Here is a 25,104-nt window from a genome sequence, read left to right as displayed (position 1 = left end):
ACTTTGGAGAATTTCCTGATGGAGAAAAAGAAGTAGAAGAGGGGGCTGGGCTGGGTCTCAGTGGGAGCGCACTTGCCTGGCATGTGTGAGGCACTGGGTTCGATTCTCAGTACCACGTATAAATAAATAAAGGTCTATCAACAACTAAAAATAAAAAAAAAAAAAAAAAAAAAAGAAGGAGAAGAGAGGATAAATATCAAAATTGCCAAAAATGAGTAGATTATTGTTGGTAGCAGGTTTTGTGAAGAGTTAGGAAACATTAAAAACTGACGCAAAATGCACTGAGAAGATTTGTGGTAGAGATCTTCCTTAAGGATCTTAAGGAAGTTTGGAGAATCTGGGTTACTGTTGACAATAGTGGGCACTGGAGTGGTGTGCAGTGATTCAGCTTTTCTGATTGGAGTTCTTTTCAATACATGAATTGGTACAGGGTTGGAATTTACACTTATAATGGAAGAAAAAGGGGCCAGATTCAGTCAGGTTGGAAGAATAACAGTGAAATAATAGGTCTTAAGTTGAGGCTGGACAGTACAAAAACTTATCCAAGAAAAAAAATGATAGATTGTGAGTAAATGGGTGCCTAGGGACAGCAGGCCTTGAGAAAGTTGAAAGAGTTGGTATGTTAGAAACTCATGTTCAAAGAATAGGTCATTACATTTTAATTTTAAGAGCATTTCTTACTATAACAAGATCTAAGGTAAGAGGATGTTTTTAGTGAAACAGAACTACGGGGGCTACAGGACTGTGGGAGTGGTAAGTGGATTGTAAGTAAAATGGGGAAAACATGGAAGGGATATTTGTAGGCATGGATAAGAATCACTGGAAATTATAAGTGGTGGGGGAAAGGGAATTTAGGGTGACTGAGGTTTTTTACAGAGTAGTAGTTGGTATAAAATTATATAGTAATTATATAGTTTGAAAAAAAGTGGTAGAAAAATTAATTAAGATATGACAAACTCAGTTTGCACATGTTGAAGGGGCACAGTGTGGTAATGATTTAATTATGGTATTTTCTATGTGGTATATATACACAGTGGAATATTACTCAGCCATAAAGAAGAATAAAATTATGACATTTGTTGGTAAATGGGTGGAACGGGAGGCTATCATACTAAGTGAAGTAAGCAAATCCCCAAAACCAAATGCCAGATGTTCTCTCTGAAAGGTGGATGCTGACACACAATAATCTAGGGGTGGGAGAAGGAAGAATAGAAGTTCATGGGATTAGACAAAGGGGAATGAAAGGAAGGGAGGGGGAAATAGGAAAGACAGAATGAATCGGACATAACTTTCCTATGTTATATATGAATACATGACCAGTATAAATCTAACTCTACATCCTGTACAAGAGTGGGAAATTATACTCCATGTATGTATGTCACAATACACTCTACTGTCATTTATATCTAAAAAGAATAAATAAAAAATAATTATAGTATTTTCTAGGTATTTTAGGGATGTCATGGCTTATATAATAATTTTACATTCAGTAAGTATTATTTCTCCTTAACGAGGTGATGTTAGCCTGATAAATTATCTAATTAGTCCATAGCACTTATTATAAAGTATTTCTTTTTAAATTAAAAATGTTTTATATATTTTATAAGAAATTTAGAAAGGATAGAAGTATCTTTTTTGGGGGGGGGGTGCCAAGGTTGCTCAACCACTGAACCACATCCCCAGCCCTCTTTCTTTCTTCCTTTCTTTCTTCCCTCCCTCCGTGTGTCCCTCCCTCCCTCCCTCCCTCCCTCCCTCCCTCCCTTCCTTCCTTCCTTCCTCTTTCTTCTTCTTCTTCTTCTTTTTTTTTTGTGCTGGGCATTGAAACCAGGGCCTTGTGAGCTGTATCCCTAGCCCTTTATTTTCTTATTTTGAGACAGGATCTCACTAAGTTACTTAGGGCCTCGCTAAGTTGCTGAGGATGGCTTTGAACTCAAGATTCTTCTGCTTCAGCCTCCTGAGTTGCTGGGATAAAGGGTGTGCCACTGGGCCTGGGAGGATAGAAGTATTTTAAGTGGGAGGTGAAATCCTTTATCATTCTGGAATTAAATGTATAATTTTCTTTAGTTTTTTGAATGTCTGAACTGTTTATAATTATTTGGGAAAGGCAGAGTGAAAAAAGAAAAATAGAAGCTTTCTCTTTAGATTCTAATGTTATTTATAACAATGACAGATATTGACTAAATTTAAATACAAATTAAAATTTGTTATTTGACTACCTTATTTACTTCCTTATTTGGAAAATTGTAGGCTTCCTATTTGGTTTGCTTTATTCTTTTTCTCTGTAGCATTTACCACCTTTATACCTTGTTAAATGTTAACTGTAGGAGGGCAAAGATCTTTGCTGGGAGAACGAATGAATTTTCTCCTGAACTAATTGTTGATGATATGTGCTTCCAATGTATTCTTTTTTTTTTTTTTTTTTAATATTTAGTTTTTAGTTGTAGTTGGACACAGTACCTTTATTTTATTCATTTATTTTTATGAGGTGCTGAGGATCGAACCCAGAGTCTCGCATGTGCGAGGAGAGCGCTCTACCGCTGAGCCACAACCCCAGCCCTTCCAGTATATTCTTAAAAGCTGTTTGTTATACTATAATGTTTTAAAACATCTTGCTCTCTTTGGATAGGAGAAAGAAGCATGCCATCCATAGTAGTGACACAACTTCTTCTGATGAAGAGCGCTTTGAAAGAAGGAAATCAAAGAGCATGGCGAGAGCAAGAAATAGGTCAGTAAATATTTTAGTATTTTTTCCATGGTAGAAAAAAGGAATATATTTAAAACAAAACAAAATAACACAGAAAAAGTTTTTTATGTATACTGAAATTTTGATAACATTGATATTCAACAATAATTTTAGACTTGAGTAATGTGTAGACTTAGTTCCTACTTTATATTTCTTAAAATGGAAATCTAACCTTGGGAAATGTTTCCTAAATTAATTAGTCTGTAAGTACTTGTGATCAAGTAATTTGGGAGGGGAGAGGAAGGAGAGCTAAGGAGAAGAGGCCAGCCTTTGTGGAAGCATCTCTCTATCCCTCTGCACTTTCCTTCTCATTCATATCCATTTAATTTAGCTTTTTTTCACACTCTAATGAGAATAGTGCTCAGAGAAAGATGAATTCTGATAGAACTATCTGAGGAGGCTTTGGATTTTCTTGATAAAGTTTTTTTTTTTTTTTTTCCCTTCCTTTCTTCCTTCCTTTTTTCATTGTTATTGGTTGTCTCTAGTGATCTTTTCCTAACTCCGGTAATTGACTGATTATTACATGGCTCACTAAAACTTCAGTGAATTTTTGCCTAGGAAATAATTAAAGCACCAAATCATTTAAAAAAAATTGTGTTAATTTTTGAGCTTAAATGTATTATAATAATAAAGAAAAATTATATTTAGAAAATGGACATTTAGCAAACCATTTGTATAATTTGGCCTTATATGTATATTTTAGAAATATCAAGTTTTTAGTTAGCAGATTTTAGAATCAGATTTGGATTGGTGTAGATTGTATGCTAAAAAAACTCCTGTGTTTAAGAGATTCTTCTGTCTTGCCTTTTGATTAACTAGGACAGCAGGTGCATGCCACTGTGTCTGGCTTAAGTTTAAATTAAATAATTCAAAGTCTGTTTAATCTGAATTCTTCTTGTTTTTTTGTTTTGGTACCGGGGATTGAACTCACGGGCGCTTAACAACTGAGCCACATCTTCGGACCTTTTTAGGTTTTATTTTGAGACAGGGTCTCACAAATTTGCTTAGGGCTCTCTAAGTTGTTGATGTTTAGCTTTGAAATCATGATCCTCCTGCCTCAGCCTCCTGAGCCGCTGGGATTATAGGCATGTGCTGCTGTGGCTGCTTAATCTAAGTTATTCTGATAATTTTGGGGATATATTTTTAAGGTTAATTAGGATTCAGAAATGTCTACTTTCATCATAGAAACTGTGCTTTTTTAAGGCTCTTTATGTCATTTTTTGGGGGTGCGGGTACCAGGGATTAAACTCAGGGGCACTCAACCACTGAGCCACATCCCCAGCCCTATTTTGTATTTTATTTAGAAACAGGATCTCACTGAATTGCTTAGGATCTCACTAAATTGGGGAGGCTGGCTTTGAACTCAAGATTTTCCTGTCAGCCTCCCGAGCTGCTGGGATTACAGGGGTGCGCCACTGTGTCTTCCTTTATGTCATATTTTGATTTTACCTGTAGTAGTCCTTTTTTTTTTATATATCAGTATATTAGTATAATGAAATTTCTGAGACTGGGTTATTTGTAAAGAGTAAGGATTTATGTATTCACAGTGTTGGAAGTTAAAAAAGTTAAAAGTGCAAACATCATGGTGCATGCCCTGATGATGGTTGCATTACATCATAGCACATGTTGTCATGGTGGAAGCATATGAGACAGGAAGTCAGAATCTGAGACTGGGTACCAATTAATGTCTCACATGAACTATGTAAGGGTATGTCTTCTGAAGGTATGTCTCTGGTGACCAAAGGACAACCTTTTGTTACCCTATCTCAAAGATCCCACTACCCATAGTACCACACTAAGGAACAAACTCCCAACACGGACTCTGGGGGATAAACCACACTCAAACCATAGCATTGCTCAAAGTTAAAAGAGAAATTAGATTACATTTACTTGGGATAATACAATCAAAATAATGTAGTAGTATAGGATTTTATGTGGCTAAATATTTATTTTTAAATATTTATTTTTTAGTTATAGGTGGAGACAATATCTTTATTTTATTTTTATGTGGTGCTGAGGCTCAAACCCAGTGCCTCACTTCATGATAGCGAGTGCTCCACCTCTGAGCCACAACCCCAGCCCTAAATATTTCTTTTAAGGTAGTTTTATTAAAGATAAAATTTAGTTATAAAGTTATGATCAGGAATTGATTTTTTTGAACAAAAGGGAAAGTAATTTCTTATATCATATAAACTGATGGGTATATCCTCAAAATTGGAGAATGAATCTTAAGTATTATAATATTGACCTTATTTTGGTTTTAAATTGTATAGGACATATAAATTTACTTTTATAGCTGATTAATATGAAATGTTAATTATATTAAGAGTTTTTTTCCATATTGAGATAGTTTGAGCACTTTGGACAAATAGAATATCTTATTTACCTATGAATAACTATTTTTGGACAGTTGAAAACAGGAAAAGTAGTTTAAAATATGCAATTATGACAAGCGCAGTGGAGCACACCTATAATCCTTGTGGCTTGGGAGATTGAGGTGGGAGGATAGAGAGTTCAAAGCCATCCTCTGCATAAGTGAGGTACTAAGCAACTCAGTGAGACCCTGTCTCTAAACAAAATACAAAATAGGGCTAGGGATGTGGCTCAGTGGTTGAGTACCCACCCGCAAACTCAATCACTTGTTATTTTTAGGTTATGCAAAAAGAGGGAAAGATGAAAGTGCTTCAAAAATATCAGCTCAACTTATTTTGGCATTAAAAATGTGAAACCTTTAATGCTGTTAACTTTGATTTTTATAAATTCAGGTGTTTGCCTATGAACTTCAGAGCAGAAGACTTAGCTAGTGGTATTCTCCGAGAACGAGTGAAAGTGGGTGCAAGCTTGGCTGATGTTGACCCAATGAACATTGATAAATCAGTAAGTCCTGTAAATGTAAAAAAAGTTTTTCCTTATTTCTAAAGCAACATATGATATAAATAGAAACTTTTTAATATATGGCCACTATTAATGTTTTCATATGTTGTTAAACCTAAGAACCCTAGTTCTTAGGTTTCTGTTATTTAATCTCTACTTTAATTTTTCTATTTTTACTTAAGGTTTTTCCTCTCATAATAATATATTCATTGTGAAACAGTTTTAAGTACCATTACAGAATAAAGAAGCAGGGATAGAGATCTACCATAATCCAATAGTCAGAGGCAATCACTATTTACATTTTGATAAAATTGCCTTTAAGCATTTTTTTCTCTACACATTTTTCTTTAAAAAGTATTTCAGCTACTTAAACTATCATGGGTTAGAGGAACAATCTTTGTTGCTTCTTATGATTGATTGGTGTTACTCTGTTTAATTATTGTCTCATATCTCATACGTAGAAAACTTTCTAACTGGAGAAATTAAGTGTTAGAGAATATGATTTGTCAGACAGTTTTAGAGAACCATTGTAATAACCAAGATTTTTCTCTTTCTACCTGTAAGCCAGTTTGCCCTGTAAGCCAGTAAGCCATACCTGCCGAGAAGCATGAGATATATGATATTTTGAAAGGGGTTTCTATTAGAATATAAATATAACATCTGTTGTAGATACTCAGTGTTTAGGATGGGCACTAATCTTGCTCCCGAGTTAGTAGATTAAAGAGTGGAATTTGCCTGATGTAAAATGTAAACTTGAATTTCATTATTGATTTTATTTTTGTGCACTTATTTGTATGTACTGATGTTCGAAATCTGCTGAAGGCATGCATTTCTGAATCATAAAACTATTTTATAAATTTCAAAAATTCTCTGAGATTATTTTGTTAAAATTTTCCTTTTTCTTTCCCTAAGGTACGATTTGATAGCATAGGTGGATTGAGTCAGCATATTCATGCACTAAAGGAGATGGTAGTATTCCCACTTTTATATCCAGAAATTTTTGAAAAATTTAAAATTCAGCCTCCCAGGTATGTTAGATATTTTTTACTGTTACTACTGTTAATTTATCAAATTTTAAGCAATTAGTAAATGATTATTAATGTAAATATTTCTTGTGTATTTACTTGACATATTCTAGCAGTGACAATTAGGAATGAAATTTTATTATTTTGGGGCTCAAAAGCTATGGAAGTAAGTGTGCTCTTGGAATTTCCATTTTAGGATTTAGGAGTCAGGCACAAGATAAGATTTTTTATGTGGTCCCTGAATATACAACTGGGGTGCCCAAATGGATTTTTCTGAATTTGGCTTCCTATGAGCATTGAATTTGATGCTATGTGTTATTAGTCTTGGAAGTATAATTTCATTAAAGTGTTTCTTTGACTTGATTATGGGTAAGCTTGATAATTTATTTTTTATGATCAGATTGTGTCTGATCATGAGATGGTTAGCTAAAGTAATTCTAATAGCTAAACTATTAGAAAAGGCAATGAGAAATTATGTTAAATGAGCTTGGGTAGAATAAAATAATTCTGAAGATATACATTTAGATTGCTAGATTTAAACTGATAAATGTTTTCATAGAGGAAGTACTTTTTATTTAGATTTCATTCTAACTTATTTTCTATGTTTTTAAGGATATGTATTAATAGTCACCTTCTATTTAAATGGATTAAAAATTGGCCTTTAATTTTATAATGACTTTTAAAAATCAAAATATCAATTATTTGTCTTTTATGTGACTTAACTTAAATTTAAAAAATTATATTACTTTTTAAAAAAGCTATTAAAGTGTATTCTTGGGAGAAACTTAAACAAAACAGTGTTGTGAGCAGAAAATATGCTATGAAATTTCCCACCACTGAGATAATGGTATCCCGATTCCTTAGAGATGAACACTTTGGTATATTTTTTATAGATTTCTTTTATGCATATGTTGTTTATATTTTACCTATATTATACAGCATAAACATTAAAAATATAAATGATATTATTCATTGATACTCATGTGTAACTTTTTGATTTTCACTCTACAACATATTCCAGACAACTTCCCATATCAATTCTGTTTTTTTTCAGTTTTTAAAATTTTTTTATCTTAACATTTTTTTATTTTGTTATATATGACATCAGAATGCATTACAATTCATATTACACATATAGCGTACAATTTTTCTTTTTTTTATATTTATTTTTTAGTTTTAGGTGGTCACAATATCTTTATTTTATTTTTATGTGGTGCTGAGGATCAAACCCAGTGCCTCATGCATACTAGGCGAGTACTCTACCACTGAGCTACAACCCCAGCCCCTAGAGGACAATCATTCATTTCTGGTTGTATACAAAGTATATTTATACCATTCATGTCTTCATACATGTACTTAGGTTAATGATATCCACCTCATTCCACCATCTTTTTTGACCCTCCCTTTCCCTCCCACCTCTGTGCTATTCTTTTTGACCCCTTACTAATTTTTTAATTTTATAGATGGAATAGCAAATTTAACTTTCCCTTATTTATTAAATAGCATTTTTTTTTCAAATTTTTACTATTAGAAAACCATGCTTTGTTGAACACTATTAAAGCTATCTTCATTCTCCTACTTTTTTTTCTTTAAAGAGACATGGTCTCCTTGTGTTGCCCAGACTGGCATCAAACTCCTGGGCTCAAGAGATCCTCCTGCTCCAACTTCCCCAATACCAGAGTCTAAGGTCTTTGGTACAACTTTCCAAATACAGGGACTATATTTCTGTATAATGTATTCTAAGATGTGAAGTTCCTGGATCATGGGGAAATACATTTAAAATTTTGCATTATCTTGCCAAGTTACCCTGTGTTTCAACCTTTTGTTACCTACCAAAGTTTGGTACTTTAAAGACTCAACAAAGTGAAACTTGTTTGTATACTGGAAAAAATTTTGTCAATGCTTAATAATTATAATATACATTAATATAAAATTACATGGGGTAAGAAATGTCCTTTTAAATTGGTTGTCAGTAGTGATAAGATTAATTTACTTTTTTTCTTTTTTAAAAATTCTTTATTTCTCTAGGGGCTGTCTGTTTTATGGCCCTCCTGGCACAGGTAAAACCTTGGTTGCCAGAGCATTAGCTAATGAATGCAGTCAAGGAGACAAAAAAGTGGCTTTTTTTATGCGAAAAGGAGCGGATTGTTTGAGCAAGTGGGTTGGTGAGTCTGAAAGGCAACTTAGGCTTCTTTTTGATCAGGTAAGAGAAATCACATAAATGGAAAATTTTTTTTTAGACCATTAGTATAATTTGCCTGCAATTACAGTTTCTGAGGAGGCATATTTTCTGATCATTATCTGTAATTTAGGGTCAATAATCCGAAATTGTATGCCTTAGAAGTACATTATTTCCTCATTATCTATGGGGGATTGGGTCCAGGACCCTCCAAGGATATAAAAATTTGCAGATATTCAACTTCCACATATAAATTAATGTAGTATTTGCATATAGCCTTTGTGCATCCTTCTATAGGCCTTATTTTGGTGGGGGGTACTCATTATGGGGATTGAACCCTTTACCTCCAAGCTACATCTCCAGTCCTTTTTACGTTTTAATTTGAGAGGGTCTAATAAGTTGCTGAGGATGGCCTCAAACTTTCATTCCTCCTGCCTCAGTCTTGCTAATCACAGAATTATAGACATGGGCCATAGTGCCTAGCTATACTCCTACATATCTGAAATCATCATTAGGTTATTTATAGTACCTAATACAATGTAAATGATGTATAAATCGTAGTTATATTGTATTGTTTAGGGAATAATGACAGTAAAAGAATGTATATGTTAAGTACAGGTGCAGTTTTTTTCTTCAACATTTTAAAACACACACACATAAGTTATTATATACATAATACACAAATAAAGTTATTGTATATATATATATATATATATATATATATATATATATATATATATATATATATATATATTTTATGTGTTACAGAGGATCAAACCCAGTGCCTCACCTGTGCTAGGCAAGCACTCTACCACTGAGCTATACCCTAGCCCCTTCTTATACGTTTTGATCTGTAGTTGAATCCATTTATATGGGAAGGCTCATTGTATTTCAAATCGATTTTACTAACACTTTTGAATATTTGTGATGATTCATAAAACATTTATTGAAGTGGCCAACAGGCATATAATACTGTATTAGGTGCTTTTGAGAACCCAGGATATAGTATAATCATTAGATTATAATCCAATTGAGGAAATAGTACAGCATAAAATGTTGGGTATTTGGGAAAAAAGTTTCCCAAAGTAGTATGTTACTTATTTTCATGAGTTGTTAAGTTAGTTTTGTTACTATATAGCAAAATACCTGAGAAAATGTACTTATAAAGAGAATAGGTTTATTTTGACTTTTGGAGGTTTCAGTCCATGATTGATTGGCTCCTTTGGTTTGAGGCCTCTGGGAAGATAGCAAGCACATCATGGCAGGAGTATTTGTTAGAGCAAAGCTGCTTACCTTATCATCTAGGAAGCAAAAAGTTAGAGAGGAAGAGGCCAGGGTCCTATAGTCAATCCTCTTCAAGGACATGCCTCAGATTTTGAGTATCTGGCACTAGATTCTACCTCCTAAAGCTTCCACCACTTCCTAAATTAAGCAGCACCTTAGGGACCGTGTCTTCAAGACATGGACCTTTGGGAAACATTTATCCAAACCCTACCCAATTTAAAATTTGTTGCCTAATGAATTCAGTAATAAATTAATTATTTTAAAAGGCAGAGTGAGGTGAATGAATGTTGTATAGGCTATCTCTACTTTTTTATACGAAACAATAACTTTAAAAATGTTATTTCCTAACATTCCTAACTGCAGCCCAATTACTTTGGGATACTGGGAGGATCACTTGAGTCCGGGAGTTCAAGACCACCCTGGTGAGACCAGGTTGAGACTCTGTCTCCAAAAAAATAAAAAAGTAATTATTTTTCTATACCTTATAGAAACTGGTCTTCATATAAATTTACTTATGATTAAGTTAATGAAGGAAGCTGATCATATTTGGCAGTTCAATTTATAATGATTTTGTCTAAGCAGATAAATATGAAGTACAAAATGCTTTCAAGCATTTATTCAGCACCTATTATGAGTTGATGTGTATGAAAATCCTTTGTTATTTGTAAAGAAGTTCAAATGTGTAAGAATTATTATTAGTATCAAAAATTGCTATATTCTAGGTAGTAGATATAGAGGATAGGTAAGAGTCTTCAAGGTGTTCAGTGTCTAGTGAGAAGTCAAACGTATACAGACTGAATACTTCAAAAATTTAGTAAAAATTGAAAAATATAAATGTAAACATAGCCAGGTGTGGTGGATCAAACCTATTATCTCAGGTACAGGTAGGCTAAGGCAGGAGAATTACAAGTTTGAGGCTAGCCTGGGCAACTTACAGAGACCCTATCAAAAAATAAAATAAGGAAAGGGCTGGTGATATGCTCAGTGGTAGAGCATTTCCTAGTATATCCTGGGCTCAATTCCCACTATTGCACAAAAAAAACAACAACGAAAAGAAAAGAATTGACTTAGGAGTACAGGCATATTATCCAATGAACTCATTTAAAAATTTTTGAGCTTTTTCATCAATTTATGCTGGTGATTTGAGTATAACTTATTTTCATTCAAGACTATGGCCCTAAATCTTGTAGCTTTTTATATCTAAATTACTTTATTTATATTTTATAGTTTTCTTGGTAAGTAGGGCTAGATGAAATGTTTGCTTTTTTTAAAAAATATTGCTGATAGTTATGATTTTTTAATGATAGGAAAATATGTGGAAGCTAATTAAGATATATTGTTATATTAATAAAAGATGTTAGGGCTGAGGTGGGGGGTGCAGCTCAGTGGTAGAGCTCCTGCTTAGCATAGATGACAACCGGGGTTCCATCTCCAGTTGTATTAAAAAAAAAAATCAGTTAAAATTCATGTTACATGGTAAAAGGAATGTGTTTAGTGTACTGTTTTTTTTTATGTTATAAGACCACATTTTCATTTGTACATTTAAATAGGTATGGAAGAATAAGCAAACTGAAAACAGTAGTTGCTTATTCTTAGGACCTTACTTTGTGGTTGGGTGGTAAAGAGGTTTCCTTTATACCACATACTCTTTTGTAGAATATGCTGCATTTTGTACCATTTACTTATAGTACTTTTAAGAAAATACAACAATTAAATTTAAATATGAGAATAATATAATAAACAACATATATGTGTTTTTTTTTTACTAGGCATACTTGATGAGACCTTCTATAATATTTTTTGATGAAATAGATGGATTAGCTCCAGTTCGCTCTAGTAGACAAGATCAGATTCACAGGTATTTTCTTCCTAATATGACTATCTTGACTTCTTTTTATTCATTGATGTAGTATTTAAAATAGCCTTATTCGCATTTGGCTGAGTACTATGAAGCTTACAAAGAATTTTAAAGTGTATTCTGTTTTTTTGAGGAATACTTCTTTTACTTAGCACAGGTGTCAGCAAACCATACTCTATGGGTCACATTCAACTGTCTGCCTGTTTTTGTAAATGATGTTGTATTCGAACACAGTCATATTCCTTCCTATTCATTGTCTATGGTTGCTCTGTGGTATAAGAGCAAAGTTATGGGTAGTTGTGACAGAGAGACTGTATGACTTGAGAAACTTAAAAATTTTACTGTCTGATCCTTTTTAGAAAAAGTTGCCTAATTCTGAATTTGCATATGTTTTGAAATTTATCCATGCTATGTACACTAATATTTTGTCCCTTTTAATTTCTCAGTAATATTCTTTGGTGTATATATGTACGTATACTTCAATTTATGTATCTGCCACCTGATGGAGATTTGGATCGTTTTTATTTTTGATAATGACAACATGAATATTCCTATATATGTTTTAGTGTGAACTCATCTTTTCCTTTCTGTTGGGTAAATACCCAAGAGGAATGAATGTGTCCTATGGTAAATATGTTTAATTTATAAGGTAACAGTATACCGTTTTTAAAAAATGGTTGTACTATTTTATGTTCCCATAATGTGTAAGAATTTCAGTAGCTTCTCATGCTTGGCAGCAGTTTTTATTATTACTCTCTAACTTTAGCCATTCTAGTGGGTGCATCTAGGAGTGGATCCAGTTACATTTATCTGATGACTAATAATGAGCATTTTTGTTTGTGCTTATTGCTCCTATTGCAAGAGTGTATTCTAAAAACAAGAGAAAAAAGTGCCAAGTCTCATTTAAGGGGACCTTTATCAGACCAGTCTGATAAAGGGTTTCTCAACAGAAACATTATAAGTCAGGAGGGAGGGAATGGGATAATATATTGTACGTCCTGGTGGGGGGGGGGAGAGAATAAAAAAAAAGAATCCTAACCAAGAATACTTTATATAGTAAAGTTATTCTTTAGAAATCAAGGAGAAATAAAGACCTTCTAAGACTGAAAAAAGTGAATTTACCACCATCAGACCAGTTTTCCAAAGAATGTTTAAGGGAGCTGAATATCCAGAAGTGAAAGAAAGGTAACTGCCATCATGAAAACACACAGAAATATAAAACACACTAGTAGAGCATGAACAATCAATCTTTATCAACACAGTAAACTACTAAACCACAAGGATGAATAGCAAGAGAAGAACAAAGGATATCCAAAATATAAGAACATTTAACAAAATTACAGGAGTCTTTTACCTAACAATAATAACCTAACATGCAAACAGACTAGATGCCCCAATTAAAATTTATGGACTGGTGGAATAATATAAATAAAGAAGACCCAAGATACTTTGCCTAGAAGAAACTCATTTCATCAGTGGAGAGAGACAGAGACTGAGAAAGGATGGAAAAAATAATCCATTTGAATAGAAATTAAATGGAAGCAGGCAGGAGTAGTTATACTTATATCAAGACAAAATAAAAAAGAAATAGGCACTATATAATGATCAAGGGATCTATTCAACAAGGAGATATGATTACGAGTGTATGTGCACCTAGCACTAGAGCACCCAGTTTTATAAAACAAACAATGTTAAATCAAGAGGGAGGGACAGGCTCCAGTGCAATAACAACGAATAATTTCATCACCCCACTTTCATCACTAGACAGATCTCCCAGACAAAAAAAGCAAAAAACATCAGTTAACTCTGTTGTAGACAAAATGGGCCTGACATGTACAGCACTTTTCATCCAACAGCTGCAGAATACACATTCTTTTCATCAGCCCGTGGAACATTCCCTAGAATAGACCATATGTTAAGCCACAATGGAATTTTAAAGAACTTTAAAAAAATTGAAATCATATTATTTATCTCTTTTGATCACAATGGAATAAAATTAGAAATTAACAAAAGAAATTACACAATACATGGAGACCGAATAATACAATTTTGAATAAACAATGCCTCACTGAGATAAAAAAGGAAATTAAAAAACTTCCCAGGGTCTGGATGTGGAGTTTAGTGGTATAGTGTTTGCCTAGCATGTGGAAGGCCCCAGCACTGCAAGAAAAAGAAAAAATAACTTTTCTCAAATATGTTATAAATGGACACACAGCATACTAAAACCAATTGGCTACACCGAAAGCAGTACCAACAAGGATGTTTATAGCAGTAAATGCCTCCATAGAAAAAATAGATAGATTTCAGATGAATTTCATGGTGCTTCTGTAGGAACTAGAGAAGCAACAACAAACCAAACCCTTAATTAGTAGAAGAAAAGGTAAAAAAGATCAAAGTAAAAATACATGCAAAATGTTAAAAAATATATAAAAGATCAATGAAAGGAGAGATGGTTTGTTTATTTTATTGGTAAGAGATAGTTTTTGAAAAGATAAAACCAACAAACCTTTAGCTAGACTAACCAAGAAAGAGACTCAACTAAATACAATTAGAGATGAGAACAGAGACATTACCATCACTACCACAGAAATACAAAGCATTGCCAGTCACAATGGCATATGCCTGTAATTCCAACTTTTCAGGAAGTTGAAGCAGGAGGATTATATGTTCAAGGCCAACCTTGGCAATTTAGGGAGACCCTGTCTCAAAAAATAAAAAGGATTGGGGATGTAGCACAGTGGGAGAGTTCCCTGAGATCAATCTCATATACTGCAAGGGAGAAAAAAAAAATTACAACAAAGAGAAACCCAGGACTGATGGCTTCACTGCTGAATGTTACCAAACTTATAAAGAACTAATGCCAATTTTTCTCAAACTGTTCAAAAAAATTGAAAGTGAGGGAACCCTTTGAAAATCATTCTGTAAGGCCAGCATTAGTTAGAAACCAAAACCAAAGATACAACAACAACAAAAAAAAAACTGCAGATCAGTGTCCTTATTGATTATATGCAAAAAATTTCAACAGAATACTAGCAAATCAAATCCCATAGCATATCAAAAATATTATTCACTATGACTAAGTGTGATTCATCCCAGGAATTCCAGGATGATTCAATATATGCAAATCTGTAAACAGAGTTTATCATATCAACAGAATTAAGGACAAAAATCATGATCATCTCAATAGACGCAGAAAGAACACTTCATAAAATTTTATGATTAAAGCTTTTATGATTAAAGTATGATTAAAGCTCTGAACCAATTAGGTAGAGAAGGCTCATACTATACATAGTAGAGATTACATATGACAAATCCATAGCCAACTTCACACTGAATGAGGAGAGGTTTAATGTTTCCTCTATGATCTGGAAAAAGATAAGGATGTCTACTCTCACCTTATTTAACAGAGTACTGAAAGTTTTAGCCAGAGGTATTAAAAGAACTAAAGGCATACAAATAGGAAGGGAAGAAGTTATGTCACTGTTTGCAGATTATATGATTCTCTTTATGGAAGAAACTAAAAAATCTATCAAAAACTATTAGAACTGATAAATGAATTCAGTAAAGTTGCATGATACAACTTTAGCAACTTAGCAGCCTCAGCACCTTAGCGAGACACTCACTGTCTCTTAAGTAAAAATACCAAAAAAATGGGCTGGAGATGTGGCTCAGTGGTTAAGTGCCCTTGGGTTCAATCCCTGATACACATACACGCAAAAGAAGAAAGAAGAGTAGATTTACAATATGATTCAGCTATCCTACTGGGTACACATCCAAAGCAATAAAGTCAGTATATCAGAGATACTTGCACAACCATGTGTATTGAAACACTAGTCATAGTAGCTAAGAGATGGAATCATCCTAGGTGCCCATTGATATAAGAATTGAAAAAAAGAATGTGATACATGTACACAATGGAGTATTATTCAGCCATAAAGAATACTGTGAATGGATATTTATGAATGTAATGCATTCAACTGTTGTCATGTATGAAAAAAAAAAAAAAAAAAAACCCACAAACAGTCCTGGGCTGGGGTTGTAGATCAGTGGTAGGGCGCTCGCCTCCCATGTATGAGGCACTGGGTTCCATCTTCAGCACCACATAAAAGTAAATAAATAAAAAAGATATTGTGTGCATCTACAGCTAAAAAACAACAACAACAAAAAAGAATACAGACCTGTTATTTGCAGTAAAATGTATGGAACTGAAGGACATATGTTAAATGAAATAAGCCAGATGCAAAAAGACAGATACTATATGTTCTCTTTCTGTGCGAAAACTTTACAAAAAAGTTCAACCTGGAAGTAGGGCAGTGATTACTAGATAAAGTTCAACATCTTTATTTTATTTTTATTTGTATAGACAAAGCTATACAAGTTATGTGCCAATGGGGAGTGTGAGAAAAGGGAGGTTGGACTTGATTAGTGCACATTGTGTGCATCTATGAAAATATCACACTGAACTCCATTAATATGTACAATTAATGTTTTTTAAAAACCCTACAATAAACATTCTTAGTTTTGAAACCTGAAAACTTTTAGTTTGGGGACTATGACAAGCATGATTGCTGTGAACATTTCTGATCATCATAGATTCCAGTCATTGTAAATCTGGTAAGACAAAGCTATACAAGTTATGTGTGTTAGAGAGGCAAAAGTGATACTGTTAACTTTATTGATGATAGCATTAGTGTGTGGAAATTCCAAAGCAATTGACAGATAATTATTAGCAAGTTAGTTCAATCAATATAAATATGAATTTTATATTTCTCTATCAATAATTGTGCAGATATGATATTGCTATTTACAATGTCATTTTAAAAAGAAATTACTAGGAATGAATCAGAAAAATTCCCATGTCACATTTATGCAGAAAATAATAAAGCTTTATTGACAAAACATTAAAGAAAGATTTAAGTGGACAGAAGTGTACATTAATCAGTGGATTCAGTACAATTATTTTAAATCATATTTAAAAAAATATTTGACAAGATGATTCTGAAATTTATGTGAAAATGCAAAAGATTAAGAATAGTGATAGGCTGGGGTTGTGGCTCAGTGATAGAGCGCTTGCCTAGCGTGTGTGAGGCACTGGGTTCAATCCCCAGCACCACATAAAAACAAACAAATAAAATAAAGGTATTGTGTCCATCTACAACTAAAAAAAAAAAAAGAAAAGAATAGTGAAAAGTCTTATGGAAGAACAAGTTGCCTACCAAAGCCTCTTATAGTTAAGATAATTTCATATTGATGGAGAACTAGACAAATAGACTAATACAACAGAACCTAGAACTGTAACTAAATGCATACGTATATGGGGTACGGGTGGTTGATTTTTCTAGGGACAATACAAATGTGGGAAAGGAGCCTTTTCTATAATGCTGGGAAAATTGTATATAGATTTTTGAAACATAGCTAGACCTGTTTGAAGAAACAACCTGCCTTCATACCATAAAAAACAGTTAATTCCATTTGGGGTTTAGTTCTATATTTAAAAGGCAAAATAACACTTTCAGATAATGTAGGAGAGAAGGTTGGGCACAGGCAAGTAGGCCTCGAATGGCATGTTAAACAGTTTGGGCTTTATTTTCAACATAATAGGGGTTAGTTAAGGATTCTGATTGCTCACATTTTTTTTTTTTTAAACAACTTTTGGTAGAATTTAAGCTAGATTGTAATTCTGTTTGTAGTCATGTTTGAGACTATAAATTGAAAACTGCTGATAAAGTACAAATTGTACTTGAAATACCTATTTTTTTTATTTTATTATTTTTAAATTTTTTTTAGTTTTCGGTGGACACAACATCTTTATTTTATTTTTATGTGGTGATGAGGATCGAACCCAGCACCCCGTGCATGCCAGGCGAGCGCGCTACTGCTTAAGCCATATCCCCAGCCCTGAAATACCTATTTGTGATTGGAAGATACCAAAGAAAATTTCAAGGTTAAATATGAACTTTATGATGCTCCTCCCCTTTTTATTTCTTGACACCTAGGTCAGAAATTTTCAGTTAGAAAAATACGAATCACAAATCTTTTTTAAATACAAACACTGAGTATCTTGCATTTTGATTTTGTTTATACATTTTTGAAACACAGCTAGAATAGTGTTTTTGGGAAGTTTGGGAAAGGAGTCACCTGTGGCCCTAAATTAAAAAAAAGTTTTTTTTAATACTATCCGGCTTTTGATGGTTGGGCATGAAGGTACACTCCTGTAATCCCAGTGACTTGGGAGGCTGAGGCAGGAGGATTCAAAGTTCAAGGCCACTCAGCAATTTAGCAAGACTGTCTTAAAATTAAAAACAACAGAGGGCTGAAGATGTGATGGAGAGGCAAGCGCCTCTGAGTTCAATCCCCTGTACAGAAATAAAGAGAGGAAGAGAAAGAGGCTCTTGCTGTGTTGTCCAGGATGTCCTGCAACTCCTGGGCTCAAGCCTTCCCCTGCCACAGCCTCCTTGAGTAGCTGGGACTGCAGGTACATGACATTGTACTTAAAACAAAAATAAAAAAACAAAGATGGCTTTGTTGAGATACATAGCTGTGTGTTCATAACTGTGTATTCACTTATTTTAATTCATCGACTTTCATTATATCTACAGAGTTCTCTAACCATCACACAATCAATTTTTTTAAAATTTTTTTTTGAGAGAGAGAGAGAGAGAATTTTTTTAAAATATATATATATATATATTTTTTTCGTTTTCGGTGTACACAACATCTTTGTTTTTTGTATGTGGTGCTGAGGATCGAACCCAGGCCGCACGCATGCCAGGCGAGCGCGCTACCGCTTGAGCCACATCCCCAGCCCTCATACAATTAATTTTATTGCCTTGGAAACTTGATACCCTTTAGCCATCACTCCCAGTCTTTCAATCATGCTCTGAAGCTCTAAGAAACCATGTGTACTTTCTGTTACAGGGTTTGCCTGCTTTGGATAGTTCATGTAAATCGAACTTTACATTATGTGGCCTTTTATTTCTGTTTTTTCAGTTAGCATAGTATTTTCAAGGTTCATCCATGTTACATTGTCTGTTGCGTTTTTCTTCTTCTTTTTTAAAAATTAGTACTGGGGGATTGAACCTAAGGCCTCATCCATGCCAGGAAAGCACTGTATCACTGAACTATATTTCCACCCCATTTTATTTTTTTGAGTTAAGATTTCCCTAAGTTGCCAGCTGGCCTCAAACTTGAGATTCTCCTGGAATTTATAGGTGTGTGCCACCATACTTGGCTTCATTTTTATTGAGTATTATTTTATAATTTTATAATAACTTTTTGAGTATTATTATTCCACTTTTTGCATGTATTTTATTTATTAGTCGATAGACATTTAGCTTTTATTCACTTTTTGGCTAGTATGAATATGCTGATATGAACATTCATGTATAAATTTTTGGGGGGCATTTCTGGATCATATGGTAACTGTTTAATGGTGAGGTGGACTGCCAGACTCTTTTCCAAGAGGCACACCACTTTTCCTTTTCATCACGTGTTTGAGTGTTCTTCTTTCTCGACAGCCTTACCAACACTTGCTGCATCTGACTATAATAAGTCATCCTAGTGGAGTCAAAGAGCACCTTATTTGGTTTGATTTGCATATGCCTAGTATAATGATGTATCCTTTGTATATCATCTTTGGAGAAATGTTATTTCAATCTTTTGCCTGTTTTTAGGTTTGATTATTTGTCTTTTTATTGTTCAGTTGTAACAGATATTTCCAAATCTAGATCTTTATTAAATATATTGTTTGCTAATAGTTTCTTCTTTGTGTTTTTTGTCTTTTAACTTTCTGGATCACATCCTTTCAAGCAGAAAAGTGTTTAAATTTTTTGCTTTTTATCATCTATTTATTTATTTATGGTCTTGGAAATTGAACCCAGGACCTTGTGCATGCTAAACACGAATGCTGCTACTGAACCACACTCCCAGTTTGGTTTTCAGTTTTGACCAAGTCCATTTTATCTTTTTTTTTTTTTAAACTGCTGTGCTTTAAGTTTTTGTTATTGTATTTTCTGGGTGCTTTCAAAAATGATTTCTGTAATCACTTGATCTTGAATTAATAGGCATTTGCAGTATAATTATTTTATTAACATTTAGGAGTGAAAAAAGTGTAATCAGCAGTATTTACAGTTTTTTTCTGTCATTTAACATTTTTCAAATTTTGTCTGAAAATTTTTTGCAGCTCAATAGTGTCAACCCTCCTTGCTCTAATGGATGGATTAGATAATAGGGGCGAAATCGTTGTTATTGGTGCTACAAACAGACTTGATTCTATAGATCCTGCACTCAGGAGACCTGGTCGTTTTGATAGAGAATTCCTTTTCAACTTGCCTGATCAAAAAGTAAGAGTTTTTGTTTTTAGTATGTTAATATTTATATGTAACTCAATTATAAAGTAAGAGTGTGTGCGTGTGTGTGTATACATAAATATGTGCACACAGGAACACACACCTACTCTGGTTGATATTTTATGAATTTTCATTGTTCAAATTTTATACTTATGATATCTTAGTTAAAAATTTATAAACCTTATGCTTCCATTGTTAAACAATTTATTTTTTTCCTATTAGCAATTATCATAAAGTTTATAATTTTTAGGAAGTAAGAGGAATTTTTTTTTTTTTTTTTACTATTTTTTAGTTGTTAATGGACCTTTATTTTATTTATTTGTGTTTGGTGCTGAGAATTGAACCCAATGCCTCACACATGCTAGGCATGTACTTTACCACTTGGGCTGAGCCACAACCCCTGCCCAAGAGGAGAGTTCTTGATTATCTTATTGTAGATGCTTACTTACTCTTTTCTTTAGTTTTCCAGAATGTAGTAATTATCTTGCATGGTGATTTTGTGTCTCTAGTTAACCAAAATAGTTTCTATCTTATTAAGGACCCAGTATCCAAACTTTCATAGTAATAATCATATATTTAATTAAAAGCAGTATATGTTTTTCATTATGGTGAATTTTTTAAAAGAGTATATATTATTGTATGGCTTTGATCTTAGCATTCTATGTGAACTGCCTGGTTTACATACATAGTTGTGAAAGGCTTTGTGATTAGAATTGTGAAGAACACTATAGCAAAATGAAGGCTCCTCTGTGTAGAACAGTTAATACATCAATTTGACATCAGTTTGCATAGTTGATACTTGTTGACTCAGATTTGTATTTGAGTCCAGGCAGTAAGATAACTTTTCTGTCAGGACAGGAAACTTACATGTCATTTTTGTTGCCCAGGTGCAACTTCTAGGAAAGTGCCCCAGTCATAGAAGGGAGTTTAGTTGTAGGAGACAAGGCAAAAGTGGTGGGTGTAGTCTATTTTGGCATGGAGAAAACATCAGCTTATTGCCCAGGTGCAACTTCTAGGAAAGTGCCTCAGTCATAGAAGGGAGTTTAGTTGTAGGAGACAAGGCAAAAGTGGTGGGTATAGTCTATTTTGGCATGGAGAAAACATCTAACATTCTAAGCACAGAGTTTTGGCTGTACTAGTACAAAGGGAACACGTTTAGTTCTAAGAGATACAGACAGTGTCCCTACAGCCCAGGAAAGCTATTTCCTTGATTTCCCTTGTTTAAGAGTAAACAAGGGCCAGAGCAATGTTGTCTGATAAAACTTTTTGTGATGATGGAAATGTATTATTTCCATTGGCCGTTGATGCACCATCTAGTATGATAGCTGCTACCCACGTTACTATTGAGCACTAAAATGTGACTAATGTGACTAAAGAAACTATGTTTATATTTTGTTAATGTTCGCTAATTTAAACTGAAAATTCCATTATGAGACCAATGACTTCCTATATTGTATAGATCTCAGACATAATTTTGCCCATTAGTTTTCCAGCACGTCAAGGAAACTATTCTTTTTATTTATTTATTTTTTTGGGTGCTGGATATTGAACCCAGGGCCTTGTGCATGCGAGACAAGCACTCTACTAACTGAGCTATATCCTCAGCTATATGTAAGACTGAAATCTAGCATCATTTTCTCAAGGTTGGGTCTTTGGAAAAGGCTGTTTCCCTTTTTCTCTTACATAGTATTTAAGGGCATGACATTAGATGAGATTACCATGCCTTTTGTCAGTTAGGTAAAAGGAAGAATGAGGAGAATGGGATATTTTGGAAGCCATTTGAGAAAAAGTTTATCAGTGGGGGCAGTGTGATTTACTGTGTCGCATGATGCTAAGTCAAATCAGAAAAGGACAGAAAATTGGTCATTGTGTTTAGCATTATATGTAGATGGCCATTGATTGTCATGAGAGAAGTGTAGTAAGTGGTTGGTATAAAAGCTTGACTTCTATAGAGTTAGTTCAAGAGAGAACTGGAAGAAATTGGTGGCAGTTAATATAGGTAAGTTTTTCAAAGAATTTTGTTAAAAAAGGAATCACAGAATTGAGCTGATAAGATGTTAGGGAAATGTCAGTGAGAGAATGTCTTTTGTTGTTTTTAAGTTGAAAAATCCTCAGTAGAGAAGGAAGTTTTTATGATGAAAGTTAGAGATGACCTTACTAAGCAAGAGAGGATAGGACTTAGTGATCAAGTGGCAAGAGTGACTTTAGACAAGAATGGTTAGTTGATCTCTGACAATAGAGGAAGACAAGACTTTTTAGATACACAGTCTGATGGTGTGAGGAAAATATGGAAGTCTTTCCGATTGTGTCAGTATTCTCTGAGTTCGGAAGCAAGGTCATCAGCTGAACATGAAGCTCTGCCTTAAACTATGTGCCAGGACAATAGCATAATTAATAGCCTAGAGAAGGAAGTATTAAGGGTAGTAATAAGAATCTATTTAAGTCTCTAATTTAAACCAACAGGAGTCATTGACTCTTATTATATGCTATGGTTTTGGCAATAGAAAATCATGACTCTGGCCATTTCACCAAGTAAAAGTTCAACAAAATTAGGTTTTGGTTCTAGATTTTAATAATTTCATTAACTCTTCTTTACCATAAAATAGTAATATCTTCTATGTGCAACAATGCTTCATTTCTTTTTTATTTTCCTTTGTTGTCGTAGCTGTCATCATCATTACATATGTATATGTATGTGTGTACTTGTGAATCCTAAAAAGTGAGGGGTTTGAATTTGCCTTAGGTGCCATTGTTGCTTAACAAAGCTCAGTGGTTATATGCCTTTCATTGAGTGCTGGGTATCCTTAATATTACTACAGTGTCTTCTTTTAGGAGTCTACCCTTCTCAGAAATTTTATTAAGAAAAAGAAGCTTAAAGTTAAGAGAAAAAGGTCAAAGGCAGGACTGTAGTCTTTCACTTCATAGATAAGAAGGTACTTTGTATTAGGGGAAGCCATATGACTTATTATTCTATATGCCTTGGAGATTAAAAAACATAATAAGCACCTCCTGGTTTCTTCATTTAAATCATTTTTTTTTTCTTTATGTCTTGATTTTAGTATAGTAAAAGAAAGGTGAGTCTGATTGGGTTATATAAAGAGCATGTTACTTAAATGTTTTAGAGACCTGATAATAACTTTCTGGTCTTAGGTAATTAATTTTAGTATGTCAGACCTTCATTACTTATTTCATAAAATGAGGAGATAGGATAGATCTTTTTGAGGTATATTTAAGGTTACATTTTTTGACACCTTTTTTATGCTCTAAGGGTCTTATAATAAGCAGTAGCTGTGCTGCTAATGAAGTCTGTGTAGATTCTTAATATCATAGGGTTTATATGCTGTCATGTGATAATTTTTTTTGGACTTTGATTTTTTTACTTTTTGTGGATCTGTTCAGGCAGATACTTCAAGGTGGAAGAAAATAAGTGTCATGTAGCTGGAACTCCTAACTTTAAACTTGCGATTGAATCTACAGCTATTAATTCTAGATTTGGTCCATTTTTTGAGCAAGATTTATCTTTATGATTTTGAAGTTGTTCGTCTTTTGGTTGTTGGACCCTAAATTCCATATCAAGTCAGTAAGATTGTCTTGATTATGATTTTTCATGTTTCAAGCAAGCACAGGTAGCAGTGTTGAGGGAATAAGATTGTTTTGGTTGCTGGACCCCAGATTCCTCATCGAGTCAGTAAATTTATCTTTTTTATGATTTGTTTTGTGTTTGAGGGAATAATGCCTCAGGTTGACATGCATGTTAAGGTGTTTAAATTGCTTTTAAAATAAAAAATCATTTTTTGGTGGTATGGCTAGTCAAAATTTGTTCCAGCTAGTATATTTGAGGGGTTGATGGTATTTATTCATCTTCTTCTTCTTAGGCAAGAAAACACATCTTACAGATCCATACCAGGGATTGGAATCCAAAATTGTCAGATGCTTTTTTAGGTGAACTAGCCGAAAAATGTGTTGGTGAGTGCTACTCTTTGAATTCTTTGATTGTCACTGTTTATTCTGTTCAGCCTCCTTTTCCCCTTATGTTTGAAATGTGAACAAGTATAGTTATATCTTTGGTTGTGCAATACGATGGCTTTGGCTTCATACTTGAAAGTTATTTCATTTAAAGTTTCAACACTTCCAAGTTAGAATTTTAACTATAATTAGGTTTTGCTTAACAAAGCTCAGTGATAATATGCCTTTCATTGAGTGCTGGATATCCTTAATATTACTACAGTGTTTCCATTTAGGAACTGACCCTTCTCAGAAATTTTATTAAGGAAAATAAGCTTAAAGTTAAGAGAAAAATGTCCATGTCAAAGGCAGGACTGCAGTCTTCCACTTCACAGATAACAGAAATGGGCTTATTTTTGTTCCTGTGGTCTAGAAACAAGTTGGGTGGGTTGGGTCTTCAAAGAAAACACTTAGTGGTATTTAGTAATATTTTCCCAAATATAAAACTTTCCAAATTAGTTTTAAATTCATCACAGAATGGAAGATCTCCCTACAGAGTGACTAAACACTACTATCCTAAAAGGATGGGGTGAGAGAGCATTTATTTACACAGGAGATGGAATTCAGGGTTTTGGCTCTAATTAGGTCTGAAATAAAAAGAAATACAATGTTAAGGACTGGAATATACACACAGGAATTTTTGCTTCATTAATCTTCTCTCTTTTTTTTTTTTTGGTCTGTTTTTCCCTCATGCTCTCAAAATATAAATTAAAAAAAAAAAAATCTCTCTCCATGAACTTTTTAAGCATTATGAAGAAATCCCCCAAATAAGTTTTGGGAAAACTTTA

General features: G+C 33.6%; 1 protein-coding gene across 8 annotated transcripts in view; it reads left to right on the top strand.

The window, feature by feature from the left end:
* The window catches only part of Atad2b (ATPase family AAA domain containing 2B), a 141,157-nt gene that overhangs the window by 44,056 nt on the left and 71,997 nt on the right, over nucleotides 1–25,104 (top strand). For all 8 annotated transcript variants that reach the window (XM_071601369.1, XM_071601371.1, XM_071601373.1 and 5 more), the window contains 7 exons: nucleotides 2,627–2,725; nucleotides 5,509–5,620; nucleotides 6,530–6,645; nucleotides 8,671–8,845; nucleotides 11,875–11,963; nucleotides 20,146–20,305; nucleotides 24,187–24,277. In XM_071601369.1, coding sequence (XP_071457470.1) covers nucleotides 2,627–2,725; nucleotides 5,509–5,620; nucleotides 6,530–6,645; nucleotides 8,671–8,845; nucleotides 11,875–11,963; nucleotides 20,146–20,305; nucleotides 24,187–24,277 — 842 coding nt within the window. The remainder of the gene's footprint in view (nucleotides 1–2,626; nucleotides 2,726–5,508; nucleotides 5,621–6,529; nucleotides 6,646–8,670; nucleotides 8,846–11,874; nucleotides 11,964–20,145; nucleotides 20,306–24,186; nucleotides 24,278–25,104) is intronic.

The sequence above is a fragment of the Marmota flaviventris genome, chromosome 14 (assembly GCF_047511675.1).
Source record: "Marmota flaviventris isolate mMarFla1 chromosome 14, mMarFla1.hap1, whole genome shotgun sequence".
NCBI classification, from domain to species: domain Eukaryota; kingdom Metazoa; phylum Chordata; class Mammalia; order Rodentia; family Sciuridae; genus Marmota; species Marmota flaviventris.
The sequence above is the reverse complement of the archived record's forward strand: the minus strand, read 5'-3'. Positions and strand labels throughout refer to the sequence as shown.